The sequence below is a fragment of the Callithrix jacchus genome, chromosome 9 (assembly GCF_049354715.1).
Source record: "Callithrix jacchus isolate 240 chromosome 9, calJac240_pri, whole genome shotgun sequence".
Lineage (NCBI taxonomy): Eukaryota > Metazoa > Chordata > Mammalia > Primates > Cebidae > Callithrix > Callithrix jacchus.
Window position 1 is genome coordinate 70218494 of NC_133510.1, and position 24323 is coordinate 70242816.

General features: G+C 53.3%; 2 protein-coding genes across 7 annotated transcripts; one reads left to right on the forward strand and one right to left on the reverse strand.

Annotated features, from left to right (window-relative positions):
* Window positions 1-2511: 2511 nt before the first annotated feature.
* On the reverse strand, window positions 2512-10638 carry DNAJC22 (DnaJ heat shock protein family (Hsp40) member C22). Of its 5 annotated transcripts, XM_035256917.3 has the most exons (6): window positions 10462-10638; window positions 9050-9119; window positions 8872-8959; window positions 6595-7541; window positions 5116-5297; window positions 2512-3116 (listed from the first exon to the last, which is right to left on the reverse strand). In XM_035256917.3, the coding sequence occupies exons 4-6, from the start codon at window positions 7432-7434 to the stop codon at window positions 3038-3040; spliced, it is 1101 nt and encodes a 366-aa protein (XP_035112808.3). In that variant the 5' UTR covers window positions 7435-7541; window positions 8872-8959; window positions 9050-9119; window positions 10462-10638; the 3' UTR covers window positions 2512-3037. The 5 variants fall into 5 exon arrangements, with proteins under 5 accessions (XP_035112808.3, XP_078192920.1, XP_054094538.2 ...); XM_078336794.1 differs by lacking the exons at window positions 8872-8959; window positions 9050-9119; window positions 10462-10638 and adding exons at window positions 7647-7879; window positions 8506-8603; XM_054238563.2 differs by lacking the exons at window positions 8872-8959; window positions 9050-9119; window positions 10462-10638 and adding an exon at window positions 8506-8603.
* Window positions 10639-11274: 636 nt separating this feature from the next.
* C1QL4 (complement C1q like 4) lies at window positions 11275-24177 on the forward strand. Of its 2 annotated transcripts, none has more exons than XR_004728880.3 (2): window positions 11275-11414; window positions 23367-23504. XR_004728880.3 is itself a non-coding variant. In XM_002752433.7 (2 exons), the coding sequence occupies exons 1-2, from the start codon at window positions 20137-20139 to the stop codon at window positions 23544-23546; spliced, it is 717 nt and encodes a 238-aa protein (XP_002752479.1). In that variant the 5' UTR covers window positions 19432-20136; the 3' UTR covers window positions 23547-24177. The 2 variants fall into 2 exon arrangements, 1 of the variants encoding a protein (XP_002752479.1); XM_002752433.7 differs by lacking the exon at window positions 11275-11414 and adding an exon at window positions 19432-20673 and having other exon boundaries at window positions 23367-24177.
* Window positions 24178-24323: the final 146 nt, after the last annotated feature.

The following is a 24323-nucleotide window of genomic DNA, read 5'->3' on the forward strand; positions in this document are numbered from 1 at the left end:
TGTTCTTTGGAGCAAGAGATGGCAGGTCCAGAAAGACATTAAGGGAAGCAAATTTAGGGAACAATTAAGGATGTTTAAAAGGTGAGGCAGGTATAAGATTTATAATTCAAGCAAAAGCCAAAATGGTCATCTCTGAGGCAAGCTGTTCCCAAGATTCTGTACTGTATAGTTGCTTGGAATACAGTCCTTCTCAGTTCCCTTCTAACTCTTCAAATGATCTGTGAATTTTTGATTTGTGTAAATGGGAGAATAAGAAATCACTGGATTTCATTAAATCAACTAAGGTAGAAAATAAGGAAGACTCACTTGTTAATGTCTTAGATTTCCTATTTACTAAACTTCTTCCTTTTTTTAAGATTGTATTTTGGGTTTTATTTTCATTTCATTTACTTATTTATTTGTTTTTATTTTGTTTGTTTATTGAAACTGTGGCTCACTCTGTTGCCCAGGTTGGAGTGTGGAGTCTCACTCTGTCGCCCAGGCTGGAGTGCAGTGGCAAAATCTCGGCTCACTGTAACCTCTGCCTCCTGGCTTCAGGCAATTCTCCCCACTCAGCCTCCAGAGTAGCTGGGACTACAGGCGTGTGCCCCACTGAAAATGAGCCTGGCTCATTTTTGTATTTTTAGTAGAGCAGCGTTTTACCATGTTGGCCAGGCTGGTCTGGAACTTCTGACCTCAGGTGATCCTCTGGGCTCAGCCTCCCAAAGTGCTGAGATTACAGGTGTGAGCCACCACACCCGGCCATAGCAACCCTTTTAAAGTAGATACTTGGCTCACATCTGTAATCCCAGAACTTTGGTAGGCCAAAGCTGGAGGGTTGGTTGAAACTAGGAGTTAGAGACCAGCTTGGGCCACATGGCAAGACCCCATCTCTATAAAAACAAATAAACAAACAACAACAAAAAGCCAGGCAGGGTGGTGCCTGTCTGTAGTTCCAGCTACTTGGGAAAAAGAGGCAGGAGGATCATTTGGGCCCGGGAGTTCCAGGATAAAGCAAGCTATGATCACCCCACTAAACTCCAGCCTGGGGAACAGAGCAAAACCCTGTCTCAATAAATAAATACATGAATTAATTTTTTTAATAATCTTTTTTGAGACGGAGTCTCATTTTGTCATCCAGGCTGGAGTGCGTGTGGCACCATGCCTGGCTACTTTTTGTATTTTTAGTAGAGACAGTGTTTCACCATGTTGGCCATACTGGTATAAAACTTCTGACCTCAGGTGATCTGCCCTCCTTGGCCCCACAAAGTGCTGGATTACAGGTGTGAGCCACCACACCCAGCCAAAACATTTTAAAAAATAAAATGGATACTATATCCAGTTGTAAAGGAAACTAAGATTCTAAGAGGCTGAAAGAATAAAAAATAGGACAACTAGAAAATAATGCAACCTAATTCAAATCCTACCATTGGTTCTTCTGACACTAAAACTCATGCTCAAGGATAAAAGACAAGTCATAGGCTAGGGAATAGTATCTACAACACATATTATAAAGGGCTAAGGTTTCTAACATGCAAGGATACCACCAAAATAGATTTCAGAGAAATAAATTGGAACACAATTTAAAAAGAAATAGAGTATATGATGAAGCAATTCACTGAAGAGAAAATGCAAATGCCCAATAAAGATTTGAAGAGATGCTGAACTTCATTAGGCATTAGGGAAAAGCAAATTAAAGTAATTAGAGGCTGGGTGTGGTGCTCATGCCTGTAATCCCAGCACTTTGGGAGGCCGAGGCTGGTGGACCACCTGGGGTCAGGAGTTCAAGACCAGCCTGGTCAACATGGTGAAACCCCATCTCTAAAATAAATAAATAAATTAGATGCTATTTCTCACCATCATCTTGACAAGTTTAAAAGAGTGGTAACATTCCATGCCAGTTACAAAGAAAAGGCCAGTTTCTTGCACTTTGTGAAAGTCTAAATTGTTACAACCTTTTTCAGAAGCAATCTGATACAATATCAATCAAATACAATTGTTTGAGGCAGGGTCTTGCTGTGTTGCCCAGGGTGGAGTGCAGTGGTGCCATTACAGTTCACTGTAGCCTCAACCTCCCATGATCAAGCAGTCTACCTACCTCAGCCTTCCAACTAGCTGGGACTACTGGCATGTGCCACCACACTCAGCTTATTTTGTGTTAGTTTTATTTTTGTTCATTTATTTTTATTTTTTATTATTATTTTTTAAGAGGCAGAGTCTTGCTATATTGCCCAGGCTGGAGTGCAGTGGCTATTCACAGTCGAGATCCCACAACTGATCAGTACCAGAGTTTTGACTTGCTCAGTTTCCAACCTGGGCCAGTTCACCCCTCCTTAGGTAACCTAGTGGTCCCCTGCTCCTGGGAGGTCACCATATTGATGCTGAACCTAGTTTGGTCACCCAATCAGCATAGTGTCCTACAGCCCAGAACTCCTGGACTCAAGTGATCCTGCAGCCTCAGCCTCCCAAGAAGCTGGGACTACAGGCACTTGCCATCGTGTCCGGCTGTTTTATTTTTTTATTAGAGATGAGGTCTTGCTGGTTGCCCAAGCTGGTCTTGAACTTCTGAGCTAAGCTATCCTCCCACCGCAGCCTCGAAAAGTTCTGGAATGCCAGGCCTGAACCACCATGCCTGGCCCGATACAATATTAATAAAAATTGTAAAACCATGTCTTCTGCTTGACCCTATTTATCACTTAATCGGGATATAGCTTCAACAAAAACAAAAGTGCATATAGTCAAAGATATTTATTGTAGCCTTGCTTATGCTGGAAAAATAAGAACTGCTTATCAGTAGTTCCCACTTGAGTAAATTAAAATATTACCATATTTTGTAACAAAAACCCATAATAAAATTTGAGAACAGTAGCTAGGCACGGTGGCTGACGACTGTAGTCCTAGCACTTTGGGAGGTCGAGGCGGGCAGGTCACCAGGTCAAGATGTGAGACCATCCTGGCCAACATGGTGAAACCCTGTCTCTACTAAAAATAAAAAATTAGCTAGGCATGGTGGCATGCACCTGTAGACCTATCTACTTGGGAGGCTGAGGCAGGAGAATCACTTGAACCCTGGAGGCGGAAGTTGCAGTGGGCTGAAACTGTACCACTGCGTTGCAGCCTGGCAACAGTGCAAGATTCTGTCTCAAAACAAAACAAAAGAAAACATTGAGAACAGTAAAATAATTTTCCATATCAAGTAAAGACCCTAACCACTCCTTGGTCTCTTTTTCCTTATAGATTATTTTGGATATATTTATGTTTTACAGAAGTAGTGCTACATATCATATTAAAAATTATTAATAGCCTATGAAAATTCAACATGATAATCTGACAAACTATAAGTGTTTGGCAAAGCAAATGTATGTCAATTCTTGGCAACATTAAAATGGTGTGAAAATTAATTGGATCTTGAAATTATGGTATATAAGTAAATTCATTGGCAAATTTTTTTTTTTTTTTTTTTTGAGACCGAGTTTTGCTGTTGTTACCCAGACTGGAGTGCAATGGCGTGATCTCGGCTCACCGCAATCTCCGCCTCCTGGGTTCAAGCAATTCTCCTGTCTCAGCCTCCTGAGTAGCTGGGACTACAGGCACACACCACCATGCCCAGCTAATTTTTGTATTTTTAGTAGAGACGGGGTTTCACCTTGTTGACCAGGATGGTCTCGATCTCTTGACCTCGTGATCCACCCGCCTCGGCCTCCCAAAGTGCTGGGATTACAGGCGTGAGCCACTGGGCCCGGCCTGAATTTTTTAAAGCTCTTTTATAGGTAGGGCATGGAGGCTCACCACCTGTAATCCCAGCCCTTTGGGAGGCTGAGGAAGGTGGATCACTTAAGGCCAGGAGTTTCAGGCCAGCCTGGCCAGCATAGTGAAATCCCATCTCTACTAAAAACACAAAAAATTAGCTGGACATAGTGGTACATGCCTGTAATCCCAGCTACTCGAGAAGCTGAGGCACGTAAATTGCTTGAACCCAGGAGGCAGAGGTTGCAGTGAGCTGAGATGGGCTACTGCATTCCAGCCTGGTCTCTTTCTAAAAAAAAAAGGCTGGGCTTGGTGGCTCACATCTGTAATTTCAGCACTTTGGGAGGCTGAGGCAGGCAGATTATGAGGTCAAGAGATTGAAACCATCCTGGCCAACATGGTGAAACCCTGTCTCTACTAAAAATACAAAAAGATTAAAAACATAAAATAAAATAAAATAATAAAAAATAAATAAAAGAAAAAGAAAATTGATCTTGGGCTTCTGGGAAAATTGAAAAAAAAAAAAAGAAAGAAAAATAAAAAAGATTAGCCAGGCATGGTGGTGCACGCCTGTAGTCCCAGCTACTTAGGAGGCTGAGGCAGGAGAATCGCTTGACCCCAGGAGGCAGAGGTTGCAGTGAGCTGAGATGGTGCCACTGCACTCCAGCCTAGGAGACAGAGCAAGACTCCCTCTTAAAAAAAAAAAAAAAAGTTAAATAACCTTCCTCCATCACATATCGATACAACATGGGTGGGATAAAGTGGTGTGTTCTCTAAAAGATATATTTTTTCTAATTATTTTTATTGATAATTAATAGTTATACATACTCTAAAAGATATTTGATTGTTTTACAATATGCCTCTCAGTCTCTGGTTTTAAGAAAAAAATTACAATAGCCAAGAGTCCAGAAATTCAGAATATAAACACATTCTTCTACTGCAATCTTTCTCACTCCTTTAAGGTTTTCTCATGTCCACTGCAAGCAGTTTCTTTTTCTTTTTTTTGAGATGGGGTTTTGCTCTTGTTGCCCAGGCTGGACTGCAATGGCACGATCTTGGCTCACTGCAACCTCTGCCTCCCAGGTTCAAGCCATTCTACTGCCTCAGCCTCCCCAGAAGCTGGGATTACAGGTGTGCACCACCATACCTGGCTAATTTTTTGTATTTTTAGTAGAGATAGGGTTTCTCCATGTTGGTCAGGCTGGTCTTGAACTTCTGACCTCAGGTGATCTGCCTGCCTCAGCCTCCCAAAGTGCCAGGATTACAGGCGTGAGCCACCAAGGAGTTTCTTCAATGCTGTTGGGATGCCATTTGTGGGCAAAGCTAGATTTGGGACAAGTTGCCAAGCTCTGCTAAGAAGTCCATCCTCAGGGGGACATTTCTTCTCACCTCCAGGATCCCCTGTGCTTCCTGGGTTGACTCAGGACTTCATATGCAGCCTGGATCTCCAGGAAGTGCCTCTGTGCCTCCTCTGTCTGGTCCAGGTTGTGGTCTGGGTGCCAGACCTTCACTAGCTCCCGATAACTCTGATGTATTTCTTCATTTGTTGCCCATTCTGGGAGGCCCAAAACCTTATGGAAACAGAAGATGACAAATCAGAGTCACCCAAGTTTTCAGAGTACCTGGGCCTCTTCTTGCACCTTTGCTAAATCAGGCTATCATATCTCTAGAATTGGCTTCTACTTGCTGCCCATGGGAAAGGTCCAGCAGCTCAGCTTAGAATTACAGAGTAATAATAAGAAAAAAATTATTTTAGAGAAAAGAATACCAGCCTTTTGAAACATGGACAAGCTCTAGATCTCATGGCAAGAGCCATTAGTCACAATTGCCCATTTTCCAACCTGGACTTTCATATCCCTGACAAGATTTCCCAACAAAAGACATAAAATGTATATACGTCCATCAAAGACATGTACAAGAAAGCTCAAAGCAGCTTTATTTATAATAACCCCAAACCAGAAACAACCAAAATGTTTATTCACAGTGGAGTAGATAAACTGTGCTATAATCGTACAATGGGATACTTTACAACAGTGAAAACAATTTACAATTGCAAGTAACAAGAGAAATAAATCTCATAAACATTATGTTAAATGAAAGATGAAAGATGCCAAATACAAGGCCAGGCACGGTGGCTCACACCTGTAATCCCAGCACTTTGGGAGGCTGAGGCAGATGGATTATGAGGTCAAGAGGTCAAGACCATCCTGGCCAACATGGTGAAACCCCGTCTCTACCAAAAATACAAAAATTAGCTGGGGGTGGTGGTGTGCACCTGTAGTCCCAGCTACTCAGGAGGCAGAGGCAGGAAAATCACTTGAACCTGGGAGGCACAGGTTGCAGTGAGCCAAGATCACGCCACTGCCCTCCAGCCTGGCAATAGAGCAAGACTCCATCAGGAAGGAAGGAAGGGAGGGAGGGAGGGAGGGAGGGAGGGAGGGAAGGAGGGAGCCAAATGCAAAAGAATACATATTGGATGGTTCCACCTATTTGGAGCTCAAGAATGAGCAAAACTAATGTATGGTGACAAAAGTCAGAACAGAGATGACCTCTGAAGGTGGGAGTATAGGCTGAGAAGGGGAATAAAAAAATTCCTTAGTGCTGGAAATGTTTCATACCTTGATCTAAGCGGGGTATACATAAAATTAGCGCACTTTATATATGTCGTACCTCAATAAAAAGTAAACAATATATACATATAGCTTTCCTACTCACTATTACAGCCTCTGTGACCTTTGCCCATTGCACACAGATACCCAAAGAAGCCAGAGCATGCTTCCAGCGCCTGGCCAACTGACACGAGAACAGTCCTTCCACATGAGGGCTACCAGAGCCACCAGACAGGACTGATGGGGAAGAAAGCCTTACCTGGTAAGCCAGTTGACGCTTCTCATCCTGAAAACTCTGAACAAACTCATAGAGTTTCTCCCACTCCTGGAAGTAGCTGCTGTTGAAGCCAGGATCCCCTATCAGTAGCCTCCAGATCCGGTAAGGCAGAAGAAGGAAAAGCTCCATGAGGCGGCCAAGAAGGGGGAAGAAGTTGAACCAGTTCAAGAGGGAGCCAAGGGTTTCTGCCACATAGCTGAGGGTGGCAGCTGTGTTGCAGAGGGCACTGTATACCAGTGGGCCCGTGAAAGCAAGGTAAGCCAAGCCTAGCCGGTAGAGCCTCACGCTGAGTGGCTCTGATGCTACTGACGCTTTGTAGCGGCGATGCTTCTGAGCTGTAACGCTGGCAGCCACACTGATGGGCAGGATAGCTATGGGGCGGCCATAGAAGATAGGAGAAGTGAGAAATGCTGCCCCCAGAGTGTTCTTAAAGTCTGAGGTCTGGTTGCCAACAGCAGCCACCAGCAAGACTCCTAAGCCAACTGCCAGTGGGAGGGCCACAATATAGAAGTTGACCATGGAAGAAAGGCTAATCAGCGCCACAAGGCCAAAATAGATGCCAACTATCACCTGGGCGACAAATCGAATGGGACTTAGAGGGGGTGTCACCCCTCGGGGGCTCTGCCTCTGTCCCTGGGCTCTGTTGGCCTGAGCTACAAAGGTTGGGAGTTTCCAGAACTCCAAAAGCCAGCCCAGCCCACCACCCCCCAGGGTCAGCATCCAGAGCAGGGCATGGCTGTCCCTTCCTAGGTATAGGTGGTGGAGCCCAGCAGGGCCCCCCACAGCCCAGAGGGCATAGGTCACCAGGAGCCCCTTGGCCATCCTGTAAGGCAAAGGTCTCAGAATAGGTCCAGTTTCTCACAGCATAGAAATCTCAGGGTCCCCTGTGAGAATCATGGACGTCATGGTTCCAGAGTTGTCCTTAGGCCCTAAGAGATGGAAAAGCAGAGTCATAAGACGATGTCCAGGCTCCAAACAGCAACCATTTCTCCTTCTAATAAAGGTGCATCCAGGCCAGGCACAGTGCCTCTCACCTGCAATCCTAGCTCTTTGGAAGGCCAAGGCAGGTGGATCACTTGAGGGGAGGAGTTCAAGACCAGGCTGCCCAACATGGTGAAACCTCATCTCCACTAAGCATACAAAAAATTATCCGGGCATGGTGGTTGGCACCTGTAATCCCAGCTACTCAGGAGGCTGAGGCAGGAGAATCACTTGAACCCAGGAGGTGGAGGTTGCCGTGAGCCAAGATTGCGCCACTGCACTTCAGCTTGGACGACAAGAGCAAAACTGTGTCTCAATTAAAAAAATAAAAATGTAGACTCCAGATCTGCCTGAGTCCCCACAATGCTATTTATCTCATATCACTTTAGCACCTCAGTCCCATTCTTTACAACAACCACAGTGACTCCAGATTTAGAGGAGGAAGCTGTTTAAATTTCAGACCTCCCCTGAGACCAGTGACCCCAAATGACTCATGGGGGAATGTGTGGAGGGGCAGGGCTGCATTGGATGCCTTTCCAAAGTTCCCATACATTTTGAAAGTCTCTGTCTCACCCCTGACTTAACTCCAATTGTGGCTGCCCTACCACACTTTGGAGCGGGCCCAAGCTTTAGCCCGGCTCCAGCATTCCGAACTCTCCAGGTCATGAGATTTTCCCACACGTCAAACTTGAAAGGGGTCTTGAATTCCCTCTATTAAAATATCCTGGAAAACTACGTTTGACCTAGACCTTGGCACCCTACATTTTTGGGGGGCCGGCTTGGAAAGCCTCTCCACAGCAGCTGGACGAATCCTCACTATATTAAACCAGATGCCAAGCGTGCCTGCCAGTGTCCCTTTACGTGGAGCGACCACCAGCCAGCACCCTCTAGTCCCAAACTGAGCGTCCGTACCTGGGTGCCCCGCTCCCAGACCGCATCAGACCAGTCATTTCCTTTGACTACAGAGTGAAAATGGCCTGTCTCGCCCGGCTCCTACTTCCATCCAAATGGACTTTGTCTTTTGTGTCACGGAAGTCGGGCGTCCCCAGACCAGGCTCCTCCCCAGGGCCCCTCCCCGGCCCCCTAGAGATCACCTTCCTGCCGGGGACTCCTCCCGCCCTCCCTCGCAGGGAAGTTCGGTGCAAGGCTCTGCAGACGCCGTCAGCTCGCTCGAGCTCAGCGCCCAGTCCAGGCCCAGTGCCTCCCGCACCAAGGCGCCACGGCCGCCAGGTGGCGCTGCCGCTGAAGAAGAGCGGCTCCGGGCGGTCCCAGACTCACCTTGCGCGGATGCCGAGGCACAGCAGCACACGGCGGCCCCTACTGAGGGGCTGCCTGGCGGGAGCAAGGGACGCTCCTATCTGTAGTGCTGAAAAAAGGACAAACTCCTGTAAATGCAAGAATATGCCCTTGATTGCCTCTTCCCACCCCCATAAATAGAAAGGTGATTCCCCCTCACCTCAAGCTGCAAGCTCCTCTCTTCACGGTCGGTTGACCTTCAAGACTGGAAGGTTCCACCTCCAATTTCCCTAAGGCAGAGACATCCACTGACAGGCTGACTACTGCAGGGAGGGACCACCCCAAACACAGGCTGGCCTCAGCCCCCCACAGAGCTTGCCTCACGGGCCCGCCTTTGGGCCTTCCAGTTAAGGGCTTTGCTTTTGCACCTGAGCATGAGACCTGAGGAGCCTCCCAATCCAGGGCTGCTCTGTCCCGCGGGCCAAGGGCCAGAGGAAGAAACCGGAGCAGAGAGATGGAGGGCGGGAGGCACCACTAGGAGGGCGAGGCCGCAGCCCGAGGCTGGGGGTGGTCTGCCTTCCCGCGCCTCTGAGCTGCCACGGAGCTGCAATGCAAGACACCTTCATTTCAATGTCCCGGCCTCGCTCCAATCCCGGGTTCTACTCCGTGACCTTGGTTAAGTCATGCAGCTCCTTGGGCCTCAGTTTCTTTCTCTGGAAATCTCGTGGATCTCCAAGGTCCCCCAATCCGGACTTGAGGGCGTTTGTGGGGAACGGTCGGCCTTGCCGGTGTCACCTCCCTGCAGTAAGCAGATCCCTCCAAACCCCCGGCGCCCTCAGCCCTCTTCTCGGCCTAGAGAGGAAATGCTGCTTTCTATATAACCTCTTAGGGCTCACTGCGGGTCTAAGGCTGGGAGGGGCCCCAAAGCGACGCCTCAGACTGCTGGGGGCGGGGGCAGACAGGGGCGCTGAATAATGAATGAGACTTAATTGGGCCCTAACTGCGCGACGGCGCGCTAAGCTTTGCAAACAGCGTGGGCCGCAGCGGCCGCCGCTGGACAAACAATCTCCTGGCTCGGGGGGTGGGGTGGGGGCGGCAGCTACACAAGGGAGAGGAAAGGGGATGGCTGCTGGGGCACCTGGGCAGCAGCGCGCCACCAGCTCTACCGGCCAAGGAACCCAAGAATGCAGGCTGGCGACCCAGAGAGTGGGGGTCGGGATGGGGCTCAAAGCTCGATCTCCGGAAGCTAGGACTGGGGAGTGAGAGAAGCGAATTGTGCTGGGAGAGCCAGGGGCCAAAGGGCAACGTGAGTGAGAGAAAAAGCTGAAGAAACGAGTGGAGGGCGGAGGAGAGGGCAGAAGTGAGCGAGGAAAAAGCGAACCGGGGGAGGGCGGTGGGTTGAGGGAAGCGAGAGAAGAGCTGTTACCGGGAGGAAAGGGAAGAGCGATGGAGGAACAAGCGAAGGAAGGCGCGAGGGGCCGGGAAAAGAGGAATTGGAGAAGAGTCAAGAAGAGGAATGGGAGGTGACCAGAATAAGAACTAGGGGGCGGCAGGGCGGGGGGAGGTGCCCCAGCCTCCTCCTCGCCCCGCAGCGTTCCCGCCCTAGCACTCTCTCCAGTTGCCCGCACTCACTTTGTCACAATTACTGGGCCGTCACTCGGCCCGGATTGTTTTCCCCAAATTGTTGTTCTATAAACTGGCGCAGAGTGGGAGGTGGGGGGATCTGACAAGCTGTAGCGAGAGGAAACGGTCTGCGCTGTGGTGGGGGGCGTGGTGGTGCATTTACCCGCAAACGGGCCCCGCGTGGACGGGGGAATCCAGAAACCGCGCGGGAATTCTGGTTGCTGCCCCAGCCTCGTCGCTGACCCCGCTTTTAACGTTCTTGGCCCTTCTCAGTCTCGGCTGCCTCGGTTTCCCCAGCGGAGCGCGACAAGGATCGGAGGCGGGGGTGAAGGAGGCGCTTGTAGGAGGGGTTCAAACTTTCCTGCCTGCCCCATTCTGTCTTGTTTACTACCCGGTTCTCCCCGGTGGGGGCTGAGGTGGTCTTTCCCAGCCCAGCAGTCCCCAGAGCAACCTCGAGTGCCTTCCCCCTCGAGTGAGGCTTCCGCTCTCACCAGGTCTGGGCCATCTCGTAGCCGCCTTTGTCCTCCGACCCCCTTCCCTGCGCCGCTTGGTGTCCCAGACTCTCAGTTTGGCAAATAAATGTTGCGCGCCCACTGAGTGCCAGCACTGAGCCAGCCTCACTCCACCGCCTCTTCCCCACCACCCGCCCCTTCCCTGCCCGCCCGGCCTGTCGGCTCCGTGACAGCAGCCGCCGAAGCCCCGGCCCCGCGGGAGCGGCCGGAGAGGAGCCGCCGCATGGCTGGCTCCGACACTGGCCTCCCCAGCGGCTCCAGGGGCAACGAAGGGTAGCGGCCGCTGAAGCGAGACTAGAGCCGGCCGGGGGAGTTGGCAGAGCTGAGCGGGGGAGGGGGAGGCCCTCAGCGGGCATCTCTCCGGTTCTCTAAGGCCTGTCGCTCTCATTCCAACGCCCTTGGGTTCCGCCCGGGTCCCGACCCCTCCTGGCTTCGCGCTTCTTGGACCTGGTAGGCTCCCCACGCCCCCTCCCCCAGCCCGGGTGATTTACACGCGGGCTCCGCGCAGCGGCCGCTTCCCAATCAGGAATATCGACCCCGGGCGGGGCCCCCGGGCCGCATCGATCCCTCTAAGGCTCGGGATTTAAAAATGTCAAATTTGCCTTTTCCAGGCGGGCAGAGGGGGCGGGGGCCAGGAGGAGGGCGGTTGGAGGAGGGATGGACAGCAGGGCATCGACCAAGCGCCTGTGCCTAGAATGTGAAGTGACCTGCGCGTGGCCAAGCCTTGACACGGTGTGACCATCCTTGGGTTAGCAATAGCCTCTGGATGGGGGCAGGAAGAAAGCCCTCCTCCTTCTTCTACTCCAATCTCCATGGGGTATTCTGCTGGGCTGTTGTATTCTTAGAGAGAAGAGCCCCAAGAGGAACAAAGAGAGAGACCCCAAAATGTAGGAAGACAAATTTGGAAGATTCCTAAATTTGGAAATATGCAGACACAAAGGAGGGTACAGAGGACAGTTGTGGTGGTTCATGCCTGTAATCCCAGCACTTTGGGAGACTAAGGTGGGTGGATCACCTGAGGTCAGGAGTTCGAGACCAGCCTGGCCAACATGGTGAAACCCTGTCTCTAATAAAAATACAAAAAAATAAAAATAGCTGGGTGTAATGGCAGGCATCTGTAGTCCCAGCTACTCAGGAGTCTGAGGCAGGAAACCTCTTGAACAGAGGTTGAAGTGAGCCGAGATTGTGCCACTGTACTTCAGCCTGGGAGACCGCGCAAGACTCCTTCTGAAGAAGGAGGAGGAGGAAGAGGAGGAAGAGGAGGAGGAGGAGGAGGGGGAGGAGGAGGAGGAGGAGGAGGAGGAGGAGGAGGAGGAGGAGGAGGAGGGTATAGAGGTAAAGATAGAGAAGTTCCAGGAGATACCCTAGCCTCAAGGAACAGTAAGGCAAAGAGAAGGGGTCTTGCTGAACAAAACAAGGGGCCAGAGATCCAGAGTCACCCCAGTTCTCTGCTCTGTAGACCCAGGAGTTTCAGGACTGAGAAGGAGGCCAGGTTCAACTTCTTGGTGTTTTTGAGAATGAGGAATGAGAGTGAAGAGGAAGCCAAACTGAAGAGAGTTATTAGGGAGAAGAATTAGAGTGCAGTTAGCATTACCCTCCCAAGGTGTAAACTACTAACTAACTTGGACCTGAGACCCAAAAGGTTAGGGTCCCAGAGGCCGCTAGTACAGGCTCCAAAGAGATAGGCTGTCTTGGAGGTCTGAAGGCCGGCCCCTCTCTTCTTGAGCATCACACAGGTGTCTCCTCAACATCTACCAACTCCTCTCTGGCCACCACAAGCCTAGGGAGGCCACATGGGTTGGAGATCATGTCTTATATTGGAGATGGTGTATGTGTATGTGTAGGGGTATGGGCTAGAGAACTATGGCAGTAATCACTTTCTTCCCCAGGGCACAGCAACTAGGTGTCCAAACTTTGGCAAAACAAACAAACAAACAAAAAAACCATCCACTACTTTCAAGACCCTTGGGGGTAGGGATGTTAGTGGTCAAGGTGCTGGAAGGGAGCAGCTGTTCTGACCAGCGCTCTCACAGTTAACATCTAGCACTACCCCCACCCCCCCCCCCAGCAGCACACCTCAGCTGTCACCTTGCGCACTGCCAGTTCCTCCACAACTGGAGACAGAACTGACAGCCAGCTGGGGAGTAGTGGGGAGACAGACACACAGGGAGAGGTGGTGGCTCATCCTCAGACCGGAATCTTACACCTCCACTGACAAAATCATACTGACACATACCTAGCACTGACACACACAGTCACTGACTCCCACGTGCAATCCACACTCATCAATCCCTGTCACACACACCACCTCTGAGTGCGCAGTCACGCACAATTTCTCAGAGGTCAGGCCGAAGCACCTAGTCTTGAGACCTGCCTAATACCCTTCCTTGACATCTCAGACCTTAAATCACCTAACCCCAGAAGAGGACTTAGGTCCCCGCCCTTGCGTCCCAGCCAGGGTCAGCTCCAATAACTGGGAGCCCGAGCTCAAGGAAGTCAAGTCCCAGGGTCAAGGTGAAGGACCAGGAGCAGACGGAGCAGTGGGACTGTTAAACGCTTGCCTTATCCCCCTCTCGCTACCGGCCTCTTTCCCAGCACGTCCACTCGGAGCCCGCCCGGCCCGCCACCCGCCTGTCAGTCGAGTAATGAATGCGCGCTCCGGGCCCCCGGCCCCCCTGGAGTCGTTTATCACTGCCAGGACCGCCCACCTCTCTGCCTCCCGCCGGGAGGGCTGAGAGGCCTGGGCTGTGAGAGTCCCTCACCCCCCATCTCGACCACTAATTGTCAGATTGAGATGTTGATTTGTCAGCTGGGAGCTAGGGCCAAAGAATCTGCAGTAAAACCTGGACTCCCTGGACTCCCTCTCGGCTCCCCTCGGGTTCGCCAGGACTCTTGAGTGGATGCGGATGGGTTGCGTTTTACTGAACAGAGCGGGCAGAGAAGCGCAGTGTCATTCAAAGTCGGTAGGAGGCGAGCCAGGCTAGAAACCCTTGGTTTCCCTAGGAGGGGTCGCCCTGGGCCTGGTTCCATCTGTACCTGCCGGACCCCTAGGGCTTGGTCCCCAGCTTCCCAGCAGGGGGCGCCCTGCACCTCGGGCCTCCGGTCTCCTCAGCTTTTGTTCCCTCTTCCCCACAGGTAGGCCCTCAGCCCCCAGCCCCAGTTTCCCTTCTGGGAGCGCCCGGGGCCATAATTTCCCCCCTCCTTTCTGCTAGACGCCTCAGGCCGCAGTTTTCAGCTGCCCTGTGGGAGACGCCCCTGCCGCAGGTCCGCCCTCGTCCTGCCCTGCGCGCCTAGGCTGCAACCGCACGCCGCCCTCTCCGGGGCCGGGCCCGGGAGCTCCCCGGGCGGCCGGCTGAGTGACGGGCGGCCGGTGATTATGCGGAAGGGGGAGCGGGGTGCGCCGCGGGCGGCAGCGCTGACCCTTCACATTTCCGATCCGCCGGGACCCTCATCCATCCGAAGCTGCTCTTTGTCTGGCCGCCTAATTGCCGGCGGACAGGATGGATGGCGGGACCGACAGCCGCGGAATCCCTAATAAAGGCCGCGGCCGCGAGGGAGGGAGTGCAGGAGGGAGGGGGAGCAAGAGGGAAGGAATGGAAGGAGATGGGAGGAAGCACCCGGCCGCGGTCTCCGGCTCCGAGGCGCTGCGCGTCGCGCTCACTGAAGCCCAGCTCGCACGAGGTGCTAGTTCGGGGTCGATCCGGGTCGGGGTGTGGTGGATTGGGGTTCGTTAAGTCTCCCGTTCGTCAGAGAAAAGTTGAGGATCCCAAGCAGAAAGAGCATCCTAGGGCCTTCCCTGCTTAGCTAAGCCCTTGAGATTTGGAGCTTGGCACTACCTCCTGGGCTCTGAGCTCTCAGCAGCCCGGGCCCCTACCTCGGCTTTCCGCACCCCACCTGCCTCCTTTCACCTGTCGCACCCCACCTGCCTCCTTTCACCTGTCGGTCTCCCGGAGCTGGAGTCAATATCCCAGGGGAGAAATGAGGGGTCTGACAGCTCTCTGTGCAGCCGATCCTCACTTTTCATTAACTGGAGGCTGGAGCTGGCAAGCCGGTAGAGGCAGAGGCGGGTGCAAAGGGAGGTGGAGGAGGCAAGGGCTAGGAGCAACACCTGGCCAAGGATGGAGGGCTGCCGAAGTAAATCAGCAACAGTTCTGGACTGACAGATACCCTGGAAGCAGTCTTTACACACTCTCTGGGTAGCCAGGAGCTTCTCTTCAGCCCTGTGGGCCCTGGTGCGACACTTTTTGAACTCAAGTTTGCATTGAGCTTCAGTGCCAGAGGCACTGGCTGCTGAGTGGGAGCCTTGCGCCTGGCCCTGCACTCACTCTCTGCCTGATGGCAGAGGCAAGCAGGTAGTCTCTGCACAGAGGCAAACCAAGAACCATTTCTTGGGCTGGGACAGTTTTTCCAGCCACAGTGGGAGAACAGTTCAGTCTTCCCGTTTGTCCCTTAAGCAAATTTTCCTTGATTTGCTTCGTTTTCCTTTTCCTCCCTTTTCTCTGCCCCCTCTTCCACCATCCTTCAGTTTTCTGAAACTAACTTTGGCCATCCTTTAGCCAACAGTTGATCACCTGTTGAGTGTCAGGCTTGACAGTGACAGGGTGGGGGCTGGAGGATACACGGAGCCAACACCCGACCCTGTTGGCCTCACAGACAGAAATCTGGAAGTTATTCAAATCTCACTGCCCACTCCTGGCTCGCCTCTCTCACCCTTCCACTGCTTTGGATGCCATTTGTCTCCTCTTGGGAACTGAGAAGGAAGCCAGGAGGTCATAACTCCAATTCCAGGACTATCCCTTACAGGGTGATAATGGACAAGCCATTTCCCCTTACTGGGCCCATTGCTTTACCTGTAAAATGGGGACAATATATCTACCTCTAAGGGGTGCTGTGAGGATGCAATGAGCAGTTGCATGTTAAAACCCTAAAATACAATACACACTCAATAATGTTGTTTCCTTTTCCACGCAGACCCTGGTCCCTCATGTGGGCAAAGTTCCCTTCTCTTCATACTAGAGTACTGGTACCAGGCAACCCAGCCTGCTTCCAGATCTGTGTGATCTTCAGTGTGAGAGTTGAAAGCCAGAATGTGAGAATGAATAGGGAAAACCACACTGTGACTGGCCCCGAAAGAGAGGAAGGAGAGAGTGCAAGGAAAAAAAAAGTGTTTCCTTAGATCTTGATAAAGTGTCAGGCAGAGAGGAGGTTTCTCTTTTCTTACTGATGAGTAAACTGAAGCTTGTGCAAGTGATGGAGGCAAATCACACTGCTGGAGCCTTGCTTCCCAAGGGCCCACTATAGCTCGCCTCTTCACCCCCTTTCTTCCCTTGAGGGGGTCTGGGTCAGTGACAAGAAGTGTGATAGAAGGAACAGAAAGGGAGAACTTTCAAGGAGCCAGGACCTTTCCACTAGACTTCATAAAATTTTAACATGAAAACTTCCGCAGAGTAGAAGGCACATATTACATGCAGATCATATGCTAATCACATGCTAATCCAGAGTCTGGTCCTCAGAACCCTGACACACACCTAGCTGTGGCCCTAGGGGGAATTCTGGGGAGACCCCTGGGTTCCAGGACAGGTGAGGGAGGCATTCCCTTTAGGGTCAGTTTATGGAGGTAAAATTCATTTTAGGATTGAAGAGGGGTCAAGTATATAAATAGGGGTTAGGGTCAGGATTAGTGCAGAGTCAAGGACAGAGTTTAATGCAGCCTTCTGACTGTGCTATGTGAAGGCTGACTTCAGCTTTAAATGGGGGAGACTGGGAAACTGTTAATGGTTTCCTCCCCTCTCCCCTCCCCCTGCCAGCTCTGCCCCCCACTTCCACTGCCCCTTCTTTGTCCTGCAGCACACCCTTCTCTACCTACTTCCCATTCCCAACCACACCAGCTCCCTGGGGCCTCCCAGTTTGGCTGCTGGAGGAGTTCTGGGTAAATTGTCCCAGACTTCAGCCTGGGCCCCAGCATTCCCTGGAGCCCAGACACTTGGCTTCTGGGCCCAGGTGTGCAGGCTGGCCTCGGCCCCACCCAGGTCCCTTCTTGGCAGAATGTGACAGCTGCAGGGGAAGCAATAAGGACCTGGTGAGCTGGCAGCTTCATTCCAGAGTGTGGTGAAAGAGCAACAGAACATGAATAAATTCATGGAGCTGGCCCCTCAGCTCCCGGTGAGCCAAGCCGGCTCCCCCCACCACACAGATCCTCTGCTGCCTGCAGCCCTGCTGGCCACCACAGCTCACAGCCTGGGCTGGGGATGGGAGGAAAGGGGAAGCTCTAGAGAGAAGAGGACTGGGACCTGAAAGGGGCTGAGGTGAGGGATTTAAAAAGGGGGCCTTGGTAAATAGAATGAGTGGTGAGCCGGGCTGGGCAGAGGGGGCCTCTGGTGAGTGGAGGGAGGGCAAAGGGAAGGAGAGTAGTGGCAGGACGTGAGGTGGATGGGGCCTGATGATCAGGCAGGGGAGGCTGGTGTGAGCCTGGGCCCACTCTCTGATCCATCCATCATCCAGCCTGGGGGAGCAGATCCGGAATTAGACATGCACAGGGCTGACACGGCCCTCAGCCCCCCGAGGAAGACAAATGGCGACAAAGACCTTGAATAAAATTTGTATTTATGGTTGGAGGAGGAGGCCCCTCCCCCACTGACTGCCAATCCTTTCTCTCCCACTCCATGCAGACATCTAGGGGCCTCCCCTGACTCCTAACACAGGCCCAGCCTCAGCAACCTCTCTCTCCCAGCATCATTACAAGGTAGGGGTCAGGTGGTGCAAGGAAGGAGTACAGAAAACAAGAGAGGAGGAAATCACGTTCCATCCAATAACCATGCCCTGGTGTGCCCTGTGCCCTCCATTTTACACAGTGTATTCCCATACATTGACAGTCCTGGCTTATCCTGGTCTCTAAGAGGCCTTTGCAGCTGTTCACTTCCAGGGTCTCCAAACGTCCCTACTTTCACCAGTCCCAAAGCCTGTTTTCCTAGCCTCTGGGATCCCTGGGAGCAAGACATTTTCCCAGAGGGCCCAGGCCCTAAGAAAGGATGCAGCCAATAGCTTTTTCTCTGGACCCTGATCTAGCAAAGCCTGTGTACCCTCTTGGCCTCTCTGAAAGACAGGTAAGTCCCCTCTTACAGGAGGGTACCTAGCATATAATCTGCATTTTACTTACATTAATTTGCATGACCAACTTCAACCCCCACTCTAAGTACCCATTATGTGGGGTCCAACTTTGCTAGATTTCATCTAACAACAAATTCTTGAGGAAGGAGGAAGGGGCAGAGTCCTGGGACTGTATAAGTCTGGGACCAGGGGAGGGTGGCGTTCAGTAAGCTGAGCAGGGCAAATGAGATGACAGCTGTCTTCTGAATTCCTTTCTCCCCAGTAGATTCCCTCATTCTCAGTCCCAAGGTAGGAAAAGTGGTATTCGTGGGCTCCAAATTTAGGGACTAAGAGGAAGGCAAATACAAATCCCTCCCTTCAAACAGCCCTCACACATACATACACAAATGACACAATCCACAATCGCACTCACGCGGGGACACACAGGGCCAGGATCCCATGGCCACCTCCACACTTTGGAGCACACTGTCACAATACACAGGCCCAGAGCATAGCACTGCTGGCAGAGCTGCCCTGCCCCCGCGTCTTCCCCACAGTTGATATGTCACATTGGAGTCCAAACACGGACCTGGGTGTCTCTCTGCAGCGGGCCATTTACATTTCTCTCTCGATCTGTCAACCTGTCCCAGCTCCGTCTCTTTTCCTCTGTCTCTGTCTCTCCCTCTCCCCCTCTGGGGCTGTCAGTCCGTCTCTTTTCCAAGCTTTGTCTCTGTCTCTGCATCTCTATCTGGCTTTCCTTTTCTTTGATTTCTCTGTCGCTCCTTCTCTGCTTTCTTGTCGGTTTCCTGCTTGCTCCCTAGGGCTGGTCTGTTCTTATTCTCTCTTGCTCCCTACACACACACACACACACACACACTCTGCTCTGCGCCCCCAATACTGAGAGATGGTGGTGGGGGTACCTAGAGATTTGCCTTTTCCAGTTCAGGCCAACTAGTATCAGTTGAACCCTTTTCCATGTTATTCAGTCACGGGCGCTGAGGGGCGTGGGTGGCGAATTTCTATCTTTTCTAGCCCTTCTTATATTGTTTTCTGTTTGTGAGGTCACTCCCCCTCATTTTAGCTAGGGAATCTACCCCTGTCATCTCTGCGTGTTTGTGTCTTGACCCCTCTTTATCCCATCGCTGTTCTGGGTTTCCTCTGGGCTCTGAAGATGCCAAACTCCGGGTAAAGGGTGAAAGTAAAGATAGGATGGGGGCCGCCAAACCCTGCAGAACCTGCTCAAAGTGGGGAAGGAACCTAGAGACCCGGGGGGAACGTGGGTGGGGGCCGCTGCCTGCCCCGCCCCCGCGCTTCCCACTCTGGGCACCAGGGGTCGCTCTGCCTCCAGTCGCTTATAGTGGCTCTCGCCTCGCGGCGACTCACACTACCCGCATCGCCGCCCGGGAGGGAGGGGAGGAAGGTTAGGGACGCGGAGAGGAGAGAGGCACGGGCCAGGGCTCTAGCAGGGGCTGGGACCGCGGCAGGGGTAGCAAGGTGAGTCGGTGCTTGCCTGGAGGCAGAGCGCAAAACCTACGAGGAGATCGTGCACGGTGGACAGCACCCGCAGCTCAGAGCCTGGGACGTCCGGAGAGCGGGGAGTAGTCCCGGCTCCAGCCAAGAGCGGTTTGTCTGGGCAGCCTGGGACCCAGGCACCGCCATCCCTGAGAAAGCGGCAGTCTGGAGAGCAGACATCTCAGATCTGTAAGAAACCAGTCGTCCGAGAAGCCGCGGATCTCAGGTGCCCAGGATCCTTAGGACTGAATGGGAGGGTACTAGAGGACCAGGGATTCTGGACCGTCGGGAGCTATCCCTGACGTAGCCCACGGGGGGGCCTCCCCTCGACTGACGGCTCGGCTCGGGAAGCGGCATCGCAGCGGCGAGGCCGCAGAGGTAGAGTAGGGGGAGCAGGGGCAGCCGTCGGGGGAGTGCAGACCCCTGCCCAAGGCGGGTCACCGCCTCTTGGGCCCGCGGAGAGCCCCGGGCCCCGGCAGCCATTGCGCCCAAGAGTGAGGAAGATTTGCTGGCCCTGGCCGCGTCGCGGCTAAGCCGCCGCAAGAGGGTGGCGGGCGCGGCCGTCGGGGTGGCCATGGTGCTGCTGCTGCTGGTGGCCATCCCGCTGCTGGTGCACAGCTCCCGCGGGCCAGCGCACTACGAGATGCTGGGTCGCTGCCGCATGGTGTGTGACCCGCATGGGCCCAGAGGCCAGGGCCCCGACGGCGCGCCTGCTTCCGTGCCCCCCTTCCCGCCGGGCGCCAAGGGAGAGGTGGGCAGGCGCGGGAAAGCAGGCCTACGGGGGCCCCCGGGGCCGCCAGGTCCAAGAGGACCGCCGGGAGAGCCAGGCAGGCCAGGACCCCCGGGCCCTCCAGGCCCAGGTCCGGGCGGGGTGGCGCCCCCTGCCGGCTACGTGCCTCGCATTGCTTTCTACGCGGGCCTGCGGCGGCCCCACGAGGGGTACGAAGTGCTGCGCTTCGACGACGTGGTGACCAACGTGGGCAACGCCTACGAGGCAGCCAGCGGCAAGTTTACTTGCCCCATGCCAGGCGTCTACTTCTTCGCTTACCACGTGCTCATGCGCGGCGGCGACGGCACCAGCATGTGGGCAGACCTGATGAAGAACGGACAGGTGAGATGCCCCTCCCCCAGCCCAGCTCAGACTGGTCGCTCTCTAGATCTCTCCGCACTCATCCCACAACCTGAGCTCCTTGCCCGAAACGGCGTCACGGAATCCAGGAACCCCAGGCTGCCAAGAACGATAGATCGCTTCATTAACCCACAGAGGAAATTGGGGCCCAGAGAAGGAAAACCACCTACCTAGGGCCTCACGGAGTGTAGAAATGGCGTTGGAATTAGAACTCAGGACTCAAACCTGTGTGTCTCTACAGCTGCGACTCGCATTGCAACTGTGGGCAACACCAGATGTCTTTGGTGTCTCGCCCTGACAATTCGCCTCTTTTCTTGTCCTGTCTTGGGCCATCCTTTTTATTCCGCGGAGTCCCTCCCTGGCCTTTGGGTCTCCCAGCCTCGCGTTGTACCAGCTAACTAGAGTCTAGGGTCCTTTGAATTAGAATGAAATCCGTGTCTCAGGGAGTAGGAAGTCGGCAGCCATTCCCATGTTGGGGGCATTCAGCCTGGGTGCTTGAGGAAAAGGTAAAAAGGAAGAAAACATTCCCTTGCTCATTTCACCTGCCGAGCAGCTGTCCTATTGTTCACCCCAGGCTGGGGGGGCCTAGAATGGCCTTGCTTTCAGCTGAGTCTGTGGCCTGGCAGCTCAAGGGTCAGCCAGGTGGCTGGAAGGAATGAATTTGGGGGAGGAAGAGGCAAGGGACTGGTAAAAAAGCCTTGGACCCTGGCTTGGTCCCACACCCTCCCTAGCAACCTCTCAGTATCCAGTTACCACGGCTCCCTACCCTTGTGGGTAGTTGGAGTCACTGTCACCTCTGTTTCAGGGGAATAGTCCCAAGGACTAAGCTCTGGCACCAAAATTTCATACAGAGTGGGAACCAGAGGCCGCAGGTGTGGGGTCGGGTGGGAGAAGGTGCCAGAGCTGCGCGCAGGCCGCAGGGGGACGTTGGGGCTGAGCGGTGACCTCAGTACCCTGTGTGAAGCAGGTGGTGGCTACCGAGGAGCTTCAGGCCTGTGGGAGCCCAATACCGCTTCAGGCCTGTGGGAGCCCAATACCGCTGCAAGGCCTGCCCGCCCCCAGACCTGCTTTGGGGTCTCAACCCAGCAGGGCTGCCGCAGGAGCCCAAGGAAGGAGAGTGAGTGTGCGTCCACATGGGGTGAGAGTGTGTCAGGGAGTGTGTGTGAGTGCTGAGTGTGAAGGTGTGATAGTAGAGTGGTGTCGGTCTGCCTATGACACGGAGTAGGTGTGCTTGGTCTATGCAGGGTATCTGGGAGGAGGCGGAGGGGCGAGTGTGTAACTAAAGCGTGCGGGTTTCGGAGGGGGAGGGGACCGTGCAGCTCCCACTCTGTATTCCTCAGAGCCGGCGCTGCGGCCCTGGGGACGGTAAATAGTGATTAGAATAATGATGAATAATTAATGAGTTAATAACCAGTCCCTGTGGGACTCTCTGGAAGAGGGGGGCTGGAGGAGGCCCGAAGCGACCGCCATGAGCTCGGAGGGGAGGAAGGGCTTCCTGTTCTGCCAGAAGGCGACTCCCACGCCTGGGCACCAACGGGTGCTCAGTCGGGAAATCTGCGCCCACAGGCAAGAGCGCAACAGTGCACCTTTGCACGGCCCGCACCCTATACTCGCACAGGTACACCTATGTTCCACCACGGGGGAAGCCAACCCTCTATGAGGACTGAGAGGAGCTCCGAGCCGGTTCAGAATTTTAGAAATTATCCTATAGACGCATTTTAATTTTTTTTCTTTTTTGAGACGGAGTCTTGCTAGGTCACCCAGGCTGGAGTGTAGTGGGGCGATCTTGGCTCACTGCAACCTCAGCCTCCAGGTTCAAGCAATTCTCCTGTGTCAGCCTCCCGCATAGCTGGGACTACAGGCTTCTGCCACCACATCCAGCTAATTTTTGTATTTTCAGTAGAGACGGGATTTCGCCCTGTTGGTCAGGTTGGTCTTGAACTCCTGACCACAGGTGATCCATCCGCCTCAGCCTCCCAAAGTGCTGGGATTACAGGCGTGGCTTTTATTTTTAAAATGAGAATAGAATGTGAAAAAGCATTAAAATTAATTTAAGAAGGGCTGGGCGCGGTGGCTCACGCCTATAATCCCAGCACTTTGGGAGGCCGACGCAGGTGGATCACGAGGTCAAGAGATTGAGACCATCCTGGTCAACAAGGTGAAACCCCGTCTCTACTAAAAGTACCAAAATTAGCTGGGCATGGTGGTGCACGCCTGTAGTCCCAGCTACTCGGAAGGCTGAGGCAGGAGAATTGCTTGAACCCAGGAGGCAGAGGTTACGGTAAGCCGAGATTGTGCCATTGCACTCCAGTCTGGGTAACAAGAGCAAAACTCTTGTCTCGAAAAAAGAAAATTAATTTAAGAATGCAAACCACTGTTCTGGACACACTTACCATATAATTCACTTAATTCTAACACCCTATAAGGTGGGTTCTATTATTATCCCTCATTTTATAGGTCAACTTGAAGTCCAGAAAAGGCGCGGAATTTGCCCCGCGTCACACAGCTAGTGAATGGCAGAGCCGGAGCAGCTCCACGATGTCCTACTCTCCCTGGTCCTCCCCAGCCCCGACCGCGGCTGCCTTGCAGCCTTCGCACGCCCAGCCGCCCCGACCCCTCTCATCACTCCAGCTCCACACAGAGCATGAGCGGGTTGTTTTGTCCTCCCTCGCTAGGTCCGGGCCAGCGCCATTGCTCAGGACGCGGACCAGAACTATGACTACGCCAGCAACAGCGTCATTCTGCACCTGGACGTGGGCGACGAGGTCTTCATCAAGCTGGACGGCGGGAAGGTTCACGGCGGCAACACCAACAAGTACAGCACCTTCTCCGGCTTCATCATCTACCCTGACTGAGCCGGCCCCGCCCAGCGCCCCCCATCCTGCCTTCGCTCCCGTCCTCACCCACCTCCAGCCCGCCCCACCTGAGGCGCCACCCCGCCCTTTGAGAGTCTGCCAGTGGGGTGGACCCTCTCATTCCCGGAGGCGGCCTAAATGGGTGGACTCTTGGTGCTCAAGGGTATATGACCAGGAGGAGGAGGAGGAGGAGACCCGGCGGGAGGAGCAGAGCGACTTCCAGAGGGACCACCTGCACCCAAGTGCCCGCTGGACCCCAGAGGGGCAGAGGTCGTGGCTCTCTCTTTTGTACAGAGATGGGGAGCAGTTTCACTAGCAGGGCAAGAGGCCCAGAAAGCCGAGGGAAGCCCCCGCAGCTTTTGAGTGAAATAAAAGAAACAGGAGGAGCCCATTTAGGCAAGAGAAGACATTAAGACAGGGTAGCCACGTTCTCAGTCCTGATAACTTTCCCTTACCACCCCCTCCTCCCCTCATCTCCACTTTCAGGCTCTGGCTCCAGCCTTGGCAGCCTTGGTGAATTCTCTCCTGGCATTTAAAACGCATTCTGTACAGTCCCCTTTCCACCCCTATCCGGGCTAGGCCCAGGGGCTACAGCTGCTGCTGCCTCTTCCAATAAAGTGAGGTTGGGGGATCGTGTGTGGCTGCTTAATCACTGGGGAAAAAGTGGCTGGCCCTTTCCATCATTCCTCTAAAGGGCTCCTCCCGGGCTGTCAGTCCCTGCCAGAGGCAAAGATTTAGTTCATTCCAAGGAAGGCCTGCCTCTAGCGGGAAAGAGAG